At 46.8% G+C, this 13,439-nt stretch overlaps 1 protein-coding gene across 1 annotated transcript; it reads left to right on the top strand.

The window, feature by feature from the left end:
- Nucleotides 1–12,276: 12,276 nt before the first annotated feature.
- On the top strand, nt 12,277–13,107 carry LOC309796885 (polyadenylate-binding protein 1-like 2). Its single transcript, XM_082610290.1, has one exon. It carries the CDS (start codon nt 12,292–12,294, stop codon nt 12,892–12,894), a length of 603 nt encoding a protein of 200 aa, XP_082466416.1. The 5' UTR covers nt 12,277–12,291; the 3' UTR covers nt 12,895–13,107.
- The last annotated feature ends 332 nt before the right edge of the window (nt 13,108–13,439 follow it).

Here is a 13,439-nt window from a genome sequence, read left to right as displayed (position 1 = left end):
ACAAACACACAGCCAACATTGTTCTCAAAGGTGAAAAATTGAAACCACTTCCACTAAGATCAGGAACAAGACAAGGTTGCCCACTCTCACCACTCTTATTCAACATAGTTTTGGAAGTTTTAGCCACAGCAATCAGAGAAGAAAAAGAAATCAATTGAATCCAAAACGGAAAAGAAGAAATTAAACTGTCACTGTTTGCAGATGGCATGATGCTATACATAGAGAATCCCAAACATGCTACCAGAAAACTACTAGAGCTAATCAATGAATTTGGTAAAGTAGCAGGATATAAAATTAATTCACAGGAAGCTCTTGCATTCCTCTACACTAATGATGAAAAATCTGAAAGAGAAATTAAGGAAACACTCCCATTTACCATTGCAACAAAAAGAATAAAATACGTAGGAATAAACCTACCTAAGGAGACCGAAAACCTGTATGCAGAAAAGTATATGACACTGATGAAAGAAATTATACATGATACAAACAGATGGAGAGATATACCATGTTCTTGGACTGGAAGAATCAACACTGTGAAAATGACTATACTACCAAAAGAAATCTACAGATTCAATGCAATCCCTATCAAACTACCAATGCATTTTTCACAAAATTAGAAACAAGACAAAAAGGCAACCCACAGAATGGGTGAAAATATTTGCAAATGGAGCAACTGACAAAGGATTACTCTCCAAAATATACAGGCAGCTCATGCAGCTCAATAACAAAGAAACAAACAGCCCAATTCAAAAATGGGCAGATGACCTAAGTAGACATTTCTCCAAAGAAGATATACAGATTACCAACAAATACATGAAAGGATGCTCAATATCACTAATCATTAGAGAAACTCAAATCAAAATTACAATGAGGTATCTCCTCACACCGGTCAGAATGGCCATCAACGAAAAACATACAAACTATAAATCCTGGAGAAGGTGTGGAGAAAAGGGAACCCTCTTGCACTGTTAGTGGGAATGTAAACTGATACAGCCACTATTTAGAACAGTATGGAAGTTCCTTTAAAAACTAAAAATAGAACTACCATACGACCCAGCAAACCCACTACTGGACATATACACTGAAAAAAACATAATTCAAAAAAGACATGTATCAAAATGTTCATTTCAGGTCTATTTACAATAGCCAAGACATGGAGGCAACCTGAGTGTCCATCAACAGATGAATGGTTAGAGAAGATGTGGCACATGGATACAATGGAATATTACTCAGCCATAAAAAGAAACGAAATTGAATTATTTGTAGTGAGTTGGATGGACCTAGAGTCTGTCATATAGAATGAAGTAAGTCAGAAAGAGAAAAACAGATACCGTATACTAACACATATATACGGAATCTAGTAAAAAAAATAAAAAGGTTCTGAAGAACCTAGGGCCAGGACAAGAATGAAGACAGATACCTAGAGAATGGACTTGAGGACACGGGGATGGGGAGGGTAAGCTGGGATGATTTCAGCGAGTGCTATGGACATATATACACTTACAAATGTAAAATAGATAGCTAGTAGGAAGCCGCCACATAGCATAGGAAAATCAGCTCGGTGCTTTCTGTCCACCTAGAGGGGTGGGATAGAGAGGGTGGGAGGGAGATGTAAGAGGGACGAGATTTGGGTTATACGTTTATGTATAGCTGATTCACTTTGTTATACAGCAGAAACTAACACACCCTTGTAAAGCAATTATACTCCAATAAAGATTTTTTTTAAAAAATCTCACTAATGCACACCATTAATTAATTGCTTTAAAAACAAATGCATGTTTAAATACTTAAAAGCAGACTGAGAATAAAATGATGCTCTACAGAAAGGGGAGTAAAGGTAACAATGACTTTTTTCTTCCTGTCTGCAAAAATTTAAAATGAAACACTTGAAACAATCAGGGCATTGTTGCATAAATTCCAATTTTTCCCCAGGTGCAGATTTTAATAAAACAAAATTAATTTAATTTATATGTGTTAACTTGCTCTGTGAATGTAGAAAGTCACAGAAAACTGTAATTTTTTTTGACCAAATAAAAGAATATCTACTCAGGATAAGGTCATTCTGTTTTTATAGATTTCTATGAACCTGAGGAAAGTGTAAAAAAACAATCAAACAGGTAATTTTGTTCTCTGTAACCTCTGATGCCTGGGATTGGTGGGGGCTTTGAAAGTAGGGTGATTTGAAAGTAGGTGAACCATTATTCATACATCTGTGAGCTGTTCCACCTGTTTTAACAGCATGGGTTACTTTGTCAATAGTCACAGATTCTGAAAAACTGAAAGAGAGAAGCTTATTGTATAATAACATGGTGGTCACCAGGACCAATTCTGGAATAAGACTGCCTTTCTTTGAATCAATTCCAGGCTCTACCGCTTACACTATATGAGACCTTGCCGGTTATTTAGGTCCGTGCTACCAAATTTTCCCAGGTGTAAAATAGAGATTATAAGGACAAGCATTTTATAAATTGTTATAAGATTAAGTGGTTTAATGATCAATTGCCTGGCAACCATTTAATTGTGTGGGTGTTTGTGTGTGTGTGTGTGTGTGTGTGTGAGAGAAAGAGAGAGAGAGAGAGAGACAGAGAGACAGAGACAGAGACAGAGACAGAGAGAGAGAGAGAGAGAGAGAAGGAGAGAGAGAGTGTTTGATGCATAGATCCCATATAAGTCAAACTCAAATGTGGCGGACCTTTCAGAAATTACTGGAATAAAGATATAGAGAGGATTTGTACTTGACACCAGGATTTAATCTCCTTCTCTGGTCCAGCCTGCACTCAGTGAAGAAATGTGGACCTATGGTCAAAATTATTAGAGATTCAATAAAAAGTAAAAGACTTGTGTTGCTTTTCAAAGCAGAAAATGTTTTTTAGGTTTCCAAAAATGGATGTAAATGATAATGAACCTGGTAAAAAGAGGATGTAGAAATGAGGAAGAGAGATTGAAGGAAGGGAAGGATAGAAGTGGTAATATCCTTTTGTTTTGTTTTGTTTTTTGGTACGCGGGCCTCTCACTGTTGTGGCCTCTCCCGTTGCAGAGCACAGGCTCCGGACGCGCAGGCTCAGTGGCCATGGCTCACTGGCCCAGCCGCTCTGTGGCATGTGGGATCTTCCCAGACCAGGGCATGAACCCGTGTCCCCTGCATCAGCAGGCGGACTCTCAACCACTGCGCCACCAGTGAAGCCCAATATCCTCATTGTATAGAAGAAAAAAGAAAAGTTAATGTGACTAAGGTGTATGCAAGGAACTGAGGGCTAAGTACATTATTTAAAGTTACTAGAGTCATCAATAGAGAAACTAAAAATCAAAAGAAAGTATAAAATCTGAGAGAAGGAAAGTGAGGGCAGAATGAAGACACAGTGAATGAGTTAAATTCTCTTCTGTAAGAAGAATGTGGTCACTTGATGATGGCTAAAGTTGATGAATGATGTGAAATAGCAGATTAAGCACTTTATTTAGATGTAATATGGTAACTGCCAAAACAGTGCAAGCGGGAATTATTGAAATGATCTACCCTGGGAAGCACAACTGGGAAATGGGAAGTGATGGGGTCTCAGACCTTTGCCTTTTATCACACGCTTGTTTGTACTTTCTGGTCACCACTATTTTATTTACCATGTGTGTGACTTCCTTTCAGTAAGAGCAATTTTTTTATTTTTGAGCATGGTTTCTAAAAGATGGTGTGTATGGAAGGAGGCCCCAAAGCTAATCATCATGACTTTACCAAGGCTTTACCACATGGAAGGAGATTTCATCTTACATCTATTATACACAGTGAAAACTTAAATTGCTCAGCAACTCATGGTAATGAAGATCAGCTACTCATATGCCAATAACCCATGAATGTGTCTTAGCACAATCATGAATGTTGGTAGGAGAGTTCCAGAGACATCATGAACACGTGAAAATGCATTCAAGTGTCCTATAGGAAAGAACTTGAAGGAACGTATTGCCTCATAGTAATTTATCTCCAAAATGGTCCCAAAAAAGTGTGCTCAAAGGGATGAATAGCAGCTGAGGGAAAATTCAGCTCCTGACTCAACACCCCATTCTATGAGACAGTATTATCCAATCTTCTAGGGGGTTTTCTTGAGGACAGAAAATGGCATTCGTTCATGTGTTGACTTGCAAGGTCCTTGGATCTCAGGGAAGATAAATAAATGGGTCATAAAAATGTCCTAAGGTCAGGAGAACAAAGGAAAACCTGAATGCGAGTGTAAGTTAGGTGAGTTCAGGCCAGAGAATCAGGCACTTGCCTAGAGTAAAATCCAGCCATAACCTGGGATATAACCCAGAGGATCAGACTCCCTCTGAACTGACACCTTGCTCCTGGTTAGAGAGAAAGTGCCAAACTGCCTTGGACACCAGAAGGGAGGGACACTGGGCCTTCAAAAACCAGCTGAACAAGGATATCCTCAGGACAGAGGGAACTGACATTAATAAGGAGTCCCTTGTGTTGGGCACTGAATGCATGCCAGGCACTGTGAAAAGCATTTTCCAAACATTATCACGTCTTTTTGTCCTTACAAATATGCATCCCTTTGTACAGATGAGGACTCCAAAGCTAAGGAAACAAACAAAAAACGCAAAGCAATTTGACCAAGGTAAGCATAACTAGTAAGTCATGGACTGGGGATATACCTACAGGTATATTTTTATAAGGTCATGCCTGTAAACTGCCTAAGATTATGACAAAGAAGGTCATTAAAGTTTTAAGCATACATTGGGAGGAGAATTGGTTCCCAGAGAGAAAAGTATCTGAAATTCTATGTAAAAACCATCAGTCAGTTCTCTGTTCTTGGTTCCTAAGTAGGGTTGGGCAAAACTACTTGTTATTAAAAAAAATTCCTAAGAACCTTAATTACAACTTCTGAAATTCAAACTCAAAGCACAAACCAAGGCTCAGAGTGGTTAAGTGTTTTGCTCTGGAACTCTGCCTACAAGAGAGTCCATTTGACTCCAAGGCCCATGTTCTTTGAGGAATTTAAGCCCAGGAATTCAGGAACATACAAGGACTGATAGGAGTATAGGCTTCTTCATTTCTCACGACCATCCTGAGCCCAAATATCAAAAATCATGTTCCCTTTTGTGGACCCTGTCTGTTTCTTAGAGACAAATAGCAAAGGGTCAGAGAAATTCTCATGAAAGGAGTAAGGAAAAAGAGACAGAGAGAGAAAAAGAAATTAGAGAGAGAAACTGAGGACTTACTTGTATTCTGCCTTTAATCACACCCAGAAGTAACCAAGGTTTGTGCCCTATGGGGGGTGGCAAGGAGAATGGGATGGGGGGGGTGCTCCAAAAGGGATGGTAGCTGTAGTTTGTGTTTTTTTTATTATCTTAAAAATCTAACCAACTGATACAAAAATAGGACAAATGTTTTATTTTTTTCAGTTTGAGTGATGTGTACTTGGGGGCATGTTCTGTGACCCACTATAATTTTTGTATGTTTAAAAACCTGTTAACGATTTTAAAAAGATGGAGAAAGACAGTTTGAGGTAGGTGGAAGCCCTCAGGAAGGATGGAGATTGGATCAGGGAGTACTCAGAGTATTCTAAGAAGGCCCACAATGACCAAGATAGAGAAAGGTGAGAATGGGGAGGTTGGCAAGGGCCAGGTCATGCAGCTCATTATATTTAAGTCATGTTGAGGAGTTTGCCTTTTAGTCCAAGTGAAGTGGGAAGCCTTCTGGGGTTTTGAGTAGGGGAGGCAAAAGGCGCCATTCATTTTTCTGGACGATCAGTCTGGCTACTGGATGGACAAGGAAGTTTGGTGGAAGTGGGAGAACAGTTAGGAGGTTTGGCAGGATCCCATGAGAGGCTTAACAGTGGACTCCAGTGAAGTTGGAGAGGTTCAAGTGGTGTTTGGGAGGTAGAGGTGATAGGAATGGCTGAAGGATGAGACAGGGGCCAGAGGAAGATGTGGGAGTGGGAGAGGAAGGAAATAAGGGTGCCTCTCCATTTTTATTTCACTTGAATACCCGAGTGCATGGTGATACCATTTAAGGATGAAATGCCTATGAGACATCCAGGTGGAGATGTCAAGTAGGCATACAAATATATATGGGATCACAACCTCTTATCTTCCTTCCCGTGCCCTGATCCCCAACATGCAAATGAGACCATATACTGTCCCCTCTCTGCAATTTGCTTTCCTCACTTAATAATAGCATATTTTGAAGGTCCCCCTAAATCAGACCCTATGGAAATAACTCGTGTTTGGTAATGATTGCATAATAATCCATGGAATGGCTGTGCCACAATGTCTCCAGTCATTCCCTGGTTGATGAGTGCTTGCTTTGTATCCTAGTTTGCCCAGTGTGAATCCTTAGGTGATAAACATGCTTGTGTGTGTATGTCCTGATGTCCTGGGGCTCTTACGCCTATTGACTCAATTCTCATTCCTTCCCTGCCCTACATCTCTGCCTCCCTTAACTCTTCACTTTATGAGGATCCAAAGGACCATTTGCTAAATGTGCTGTATTTATTCAAGACAATTTAATAATCATTGTTCTTATTTGTTAAATAACAGGGGTACACACCCAAACACTTTCCTAAATTCTTCCTAAATAAAAGTCTAAGGCTGCTATTTTTGCTGGCCTGTATGTCAAGATTATTTTCATTCGGGGGAGTTTGGGGGCGGTGTGAATTGACAAAATCAATTTACCTACTACAAAATACATGTATGTTTTCATTCTCTATTCCCCTGAGCATCCTTCCTATAGCTATGTCAACGAGAAATTCATAGGAAGAGACTTCTTTATGTAGATCCCTGTTTTCAGTGTTTTGATTCATTTTTTACGTATAGAGCTGATCTGTCCCTCTCCCCACTGGTACCCACCCTCATCCCTACCTTCTTCTATTATTTTCTATTCTTTTCTCCTGCTCTCTGAACCGCATTCCCATTCCTTCCTATTACTCCCTCCTGAAAGGAAGAAGGCGGTGGGCCATATAAAATGGGAAGAGCAGGGCCGGCTCCAGACACTCTTTGAATGTCTCTGTATCTGAACCTATCTCTTTAAAGCTCCACCTTGAAATGAACAGAAAGAGAAATCTAAACCCTAGCACACAAAGTTCTTGGTGTCCTCCCATTTTAAACCAAGTACCATGCACATACAGCCAGGAGCACTGAAAGCAGGACCTGAGTGAGGACACTGAGGCTGGACCCTGCACGGCCCTGGAGAGGAGTCAGGTTTAGGGCCAGCCCATTTACCGTCCAGTCCTTCTCAATCTCTTCTGCTGGCTTGTTATCCTCAACCCAACTTCTACATGTTGGCATGTCTCAGGGAATAGCCCTGCACTTTCTTCTCCTGACAGTACTCTCTCTAGGTGATTCTGCCCAGTCTTGTGGCTTTAAATACTATCTGTGTCCTGTTGTCTTGATAATTCTGTTTCTGCAGCCTACACGGAGAGTGGACTTTTCCAGACTTCAGACACGTAACATGTGCAAATCTTGACACACATCCCCACCTGTCTTTCTCCCTTGTACAAATCTAGCACATCCACCCTCCGTATTGTCTGTGACTATACGTAACGCCTCCATGACCAAGACTTGCAGGAAAAGACTCTCATAGTAATCATTCATTTCTTAAGTTTGTTCACCAACTGCCTTCAATCCACCAGCAAGTGCTGTCTGTTCTCTTTCCAAAATATCATGTGAACCCATGCACTATTCTCTACATTTGTGCTGCCAGTCTGGGCCAAGCCACTGGCATCTCCCAACTGGGCTACTGCAAGAGGGCCCGAACTGGTCTTCCTGCTTTGCTTTGTGCCCTGCCCACCTGCAGTTTTTTCCACAGAGAGCAGCCACAGAGAAATTACTGAATATAATTAGATCATGGCACTCCCTTGATTCAATTCTCTCTCTGGCTCCCCAGAGCTCTTTGAGTGAAAACCAAACTCCATCATGGCTCCTTCCCACCACTACACTGTCCTTTGTTCCCTCCATCCCCTCTCTCACTGGGCTCCAACTACACCGGCATCTCTTCTGTGGCTCCAGTGCCCCTCTTTTTTTGTCACAAGGCCAGAGGAATTGCAGTTCTCCCGGCTAGGCAGGTTTCCCCCCTGTTTTCCAGCAGGACTGGCCACATGTCACTGTCCTCAGAAAGGCCATCCCTGACCTTTGCCACTTCTCTTGGGTTCTAAGTAAGACGTACCAAATCATCTCGTTTATTTCCCTGAGGGCATTTGCAGCAACCTTTAAGTGCTTTGACATTTTCTGCCATGTTTATTGTCTGTCTTCCCCACTAGAAGATAAGTTCCTTGGATGCAGGGGCTCTCTGCCTAGAAGAATGCCTGGTACAAGGTAGCCCTCCATAAATACTTGTTGAATCATCGAGTGAATGAAATGAGTAACACTTCCTCCCACAAGAAAGGGACCTCTCCCTCCCTCCGCTGACACTCCACAGGGCTCTTCACTTTTGCCTCAATCATAGCAACCAGTAGTCAGAACACTTTTGATTGCAGATGTGACCAGGAACTGAAAAAAAGGAGACGGAAAACCCAGAGAAGCCTCTGTGAGAAAGGACTTGGAGAGCATTCCCCAGCTGCTCTCCTTGTCACTGTAGTAGCCTTCTTCCTGTTGCTGGAGGGTCAGCGGCCTGGGGATTGTCTTCTGGTTTGACAGGTTTGTGGATTCACTGGCCTCAGCATGACTTCGCTGAACCTCTTTCTCCTACCGATTTCTGTTACTCTGTGGGCTGGAAGTCAAAGCCAGAGGAAGAGTTCTTGTTGACTCCTGGTCCTTGAATTGGTCCCTCTTGTCACTTCTGTCTCCAAACAATGGGCCCAGAAGCTCTTCTCGTCATCCCCACATCCCCTACCTCCCAGCAATCATGGCTTCCCCTTGGCCGCTGCCTCCTCAGGTCCCTCTTGGTGGCCACCTGGAATGGTGAGGCAAACTTCATCTGCCTCCTGCCTACAAGCAACCTAGACCCTCAGGAGATGGCTCCTAAGAGTGGTGACAGTGACCACCTTGGTCAAGGCACCAGCAGTACAGCAAGCTTTTCCTAAGTCTCTGTCCCTGCCCTTTGCTTGCACCCTGTCTAGGGGCAGAGTGCTAGACTTTGCAAGCTGGCGAGACACACGTCTGTATGTCTGCTTCTCAGCCATCTTGGGATGCTTTCCAGCCAGCGATGAGAAAGTTCTCACTGCCTCACACCCCATGGTGACCCAGTCAGTTCTGAAGGTTCAGGGTTGCTCTATCATGTTCAATTGCCCAGGTCCAGCCAACGCTGCCACCACAGAAAACAGCTTTATTGACCCAAGGAAGGTGGATGGGTGGGAGTGAGGGGGAGGTGAGAATATGTGCTGGGCAGATGAAACTCCATGGCCACCACAGTCCAACCACACAGCACATATAACCCTCTGCTGGCATTTCTCTTATTTGTATGGGCAGCCTGAGCTTTAGTGGAGTGAGGAAAGGCACTATGGTTTGATCATTTTTTACATCTGACCCCGAAGTCCACAGTTCAATGCCTGGCTCACGGTAAATGTGAAGCCCCTACTTATGGAAGGAAAGGAGGGACGGAGGGAATGGTTGTTCTGACTCTTGGAACTGGTCACAACTGACTGTCTTCTTTTTGTTCTATCAGCTCTGTCTCAGGGGCGTGTGTGTGTGTGTGTGTGTGTGTGCATGCATTTACATGTGTATTGATGGGTTTCTCTCCAGTTTCATTGAGATATAATTGACATATAACACCGTATAAGTTTAAGGTGTACAACATGATTTGATATAGGTACACAACGCTAAATGATTACCACAAGAAGTTTAATAAACATCCATCACCTCAGTTAGTTACACTCTGTTTTCCCCTTGTACTGAGAACTTTTAAGACCTACTCTCTTAATTACTTTCTGTGTTGATGTTTAGTTTGTACTCTTTCTAAAGATCTGATCATACCGAGTCCCTCCTTGAATGTACTGAGTGGACCCCGTGAGCTTGGGTATAGAGTCCAAGCACCTTAGCTTGCATTACAGGGCCCCCCACACCTTCCAGCCCCACCTCCTGCCATATACTCTTGGAGATCATGAGCTCTGTCCACACCAGATTATTAGGCATGACCCGAAGTGCCCATGCATGTGCTAGCATGCTATAGAGCCTTGGACACAGACTGATGCCTCTGTCTGGAGTGCCTTCCCTTCTGCCTCGATGTGGTGGACTGCTACTCATCTTTCAGAGCTCGCCTTCGGGGTTTTGTCTTCTGGAAAGCCTTGCTTGATTCCTACCAGGAATGGTTAGTAGCCGGGTCCTCCTTTCTGGAAGAAGTGGGACTCTAGCCTCTGTTGCCCTCTACTCTAATGGTTGCTCGCTTGCCTATCCCCTCAGCTTTTGGTCTTGTGTGGCCTCTCTGCTCCCACAATACACTCTGCTCACCTTTCCTCACCTTGCCCCACACCTCCAACACATCAACATTCACTGCTCACTTACCACATTGCCTGTCTCTGAGCCCCCAGTGCCAAGTACTGGATAAGGCTTCCATAATTACTAGCTGGTGAACTGGGATGAGACACCTCATTCTAGAGAGATTTCAGGTTTTGTTTTTGTTTTGAACGTGGATGTGCCTTTCTTGGTTCACGTTGGGAACCTCAGCACCTTGAGGGCAGAGACAAGAGCAAACTAGTGCCTGGCTCTGGACCAGGCCCTGTCCCCAGCTCTTGATTTGGCTTACCTCACCTATCATGGAGGACAGCACTAAGGACAGGGTGCTCTTGATTCCCCCGCTTCCAGGCTGCATGAATTGAGACTGGATGGGTGGGACGAGTTGAGGGGGTGGGGGCTGAAGAACCCCAGGTCCCTAGTTCTCCCATAGTCTGGAACAGGGACAGAGTTTCTAGCCCAGATTGTCCACTCCCAAGGTCAACCTTGGGAGTTGACCGGTCTATTTCCTCTTGCCTCCCGGACCCCTGTATATCCCTAGGGGCCAGCAACGGTCCATAAATATTTGTGGCATGGCATTATGGATGAATGAATACGTGTTTCTGTGTTCTTTATTTCCTCTTCTGCAAGTGTTGCAGAGGAGGGAAAGAGCCGGAAAAGGGGGAGGAATCTCTGAGAAAATGGGTCAGCAGGCTGCAGTGGGAGCTTGCCCCACTCGCCCCAGCTCCAGCTCAGAGTAAGAGTTGCTGCCTTGGTGGCGGTGATGTTGGAGAGCGTGTGTGCCTTGAGGTGGGGAGAACCCCTGAACGTGAGAAAACCATTTTTCTTGGCTTTGTTTAGGCCGGGCAAGTGTATTCTCAACGCCACCCACCTTCTCTTGCAAGGTGCTTGATTTAATCATTTAAATGTTCTATGGGGAGAGGAAGGATAAAACAAAACTCCCTAAATCTAACCCAGATCCCCTCGGTCCACATGGAGCCCTTTCCTTGGCTTCCTCTTCAAACACCTCCAGCCGATCCGACAGGCTGAGGACTCACACTCCCGCCCCCCAACCTCAAGCCTCCCGCTCCCGCCCCCTCCCACCGTCCTCGGCCCCGCAGCCCCGCAGCAGCCACAGGGGGAACCAAAGAGACAGAAGCCTTCCCAGCTGCCCGGACCACAGACGCCAACACCCCCCGCCCCCCACCACACGCCGCCCGCCCGCGCCCCGCACGCTAGCCCACGACCGAGCGGCGGCCGCAGCAGCAGTGGGCTGCAGGCTGCTGCGACTCGCACCGGTGCGCTCCTGGCAGCGCTCGCCATACCAGGTGACTGGGACTCGCCAGATCGGCTGGCCCGGGGTCCCGCGCCCCAGCTCGCGCTCGCGCCCCCGGCCCGGGTTCCGGCGCCCACCCGCCCTCCTGCCCTCTCCCGCCTCTCCGCCCCCCAGCTCGCGGGAAGGGAGGTCGCGGCAGCGGCCCGGGGGCACCGGCGACCGTGGCGACAGCGGCGACAGTGGCGGCGGCGGTGGCGGCGGCGGCGGCGGCGGCGGCGGAGGCTGCGGCGGCGACCGTGGCAGAAGCGGTGGCGGAGGCCTCCGTGGCGGAGGCGGAAGCAGAGGTGGAGGCTGAGTTGGAGGCCGAGGCCTCAGTAGAGGAGGCAGTGGCGGAGGCCACCCTGGGGGAGGCGGCGGCAGCCCTAGCGGGGGAGGAGGCGGAGGCCTCCCTGGCGGCAGCGGCAGTGGCCGTGGCGGAGGCCAGTGCGGCCGAAGCCGCCGCCGCGGCAGAGGCTGCGACGCCCCCCTTGGGGGAGGCGGAGGCGGATGCGGATGCGGATGCAGATGCGGAGGTGGCGGCGGCGGTAGCGGCGGCGGCGGTGGCCGCCGCGGATGCTGATGCGGAGACGGGCGGGGGCTCCGGGGGGAATCCGGACTTTCCTATGGCTTCGCTGTACGTGGGAGACCTGCACCCTGAGGTGACGGAGGCAATGCTGTACGAGAAGTTCAGCCCGGCCGGGCCCATCCTCTCCATCCGCATTTGCAGGGACAAGATCACCCGCCGCTCCTTGGGCTATGCGTATGTCAACTACCAGCAACCGGTGGACGCCAAGCGGGCCCTGGAGACCCTGAACTTTGATGTCATCAAGGGCAGGCCAGTGCGCATCATGTGGTCCCAGCGGGACCCCTCGCTCCGCAAGAGCGGGGTGGGCAACGTCTTCATCAAGAACCTGGGCAAAACCATCGACAACAAGGCGCTGTACAACATCTTCTCGGCGTTCGGCAACATCCTCTCCTGCAAAGTGGCCTGCGACGAAAAGGGGCCCAAGGGCTACGGGTTCGTGCACTTCCAGAAGCAGGAGTCCGCCGAGCGGGCCATCGATGCGATGAACGGCATGTTCCTGAACTACCGCAAAATTTTCGTTGGGAGATTCAAGTCGCATAAGGAACGAGAGGCCGAAAGGGGAGCCTGGGCCAGGCAGTCCACCAGTGCTGACGTCAAGGATTTCGAGGAAGACACCGACGAGGAGGCCACCTTGCGATGAAGACACCCCAGGAGCGAGCCAGCCAGCAGAGCCAAACCTTGGCTCCCACCCGGTTTACAACCCCACCATCTGCCCCCCTAACCCACCAGCAGTGTATTGTATTGGGAGTGCAGGTCTCTCTCTCTCACAACCGCCCCCACCCCACTGTCTTCCTTCCCTCCATCTCTCCCTCCCTCCACCTGTCTCAGTCCCTCTCCCTCTGTGTCTCTCTCTGACTTTCTCTCCACTCCCCTCTCGTCCCTACCCCTCCTCTCCCCTCCCTTCCCCCCACACCCACCTTGGGTGTTGTGAATAATCTTGCTAATCTGTGCCACTTGACAGGTTAAAGGCTGTCTTCTCCTTGTGGTTTGGTTTAAAAAGCACTTTCTCTCTTTGTTTATTGCACAGGTGATACAATTTCATGGTAGAAACATCAGGAAGGAGAAGGAAATCAGATGAGGGAAACCCAAGAGAATAATTGCTCCCTATGACCCTACTACCCGGAGACAACCACTTTTACCATTTCCGTGTGCTGTTTTCCAGGCTCTCTCCTCTCCTTCTCTCTC

The sequence above is a fragment of the Mesoplodon mirus genome (assembly GCF_964341445.2).
Source record: "Mesoplodon mirus genome assembly, chromosome: X".
NCBI classification, from domain to species: Eukaryota; Metazoa; Chordata; class Mammalia; order Artiodactyla; family Ziphiidae; genus Mesoplodon; species Mesoplodon mirus.
The sequence above is the reverse complement of the archived record's forward strand: the minus strand, read 5'-3'. Positions and strand labels throughout refer to the sequence as shown.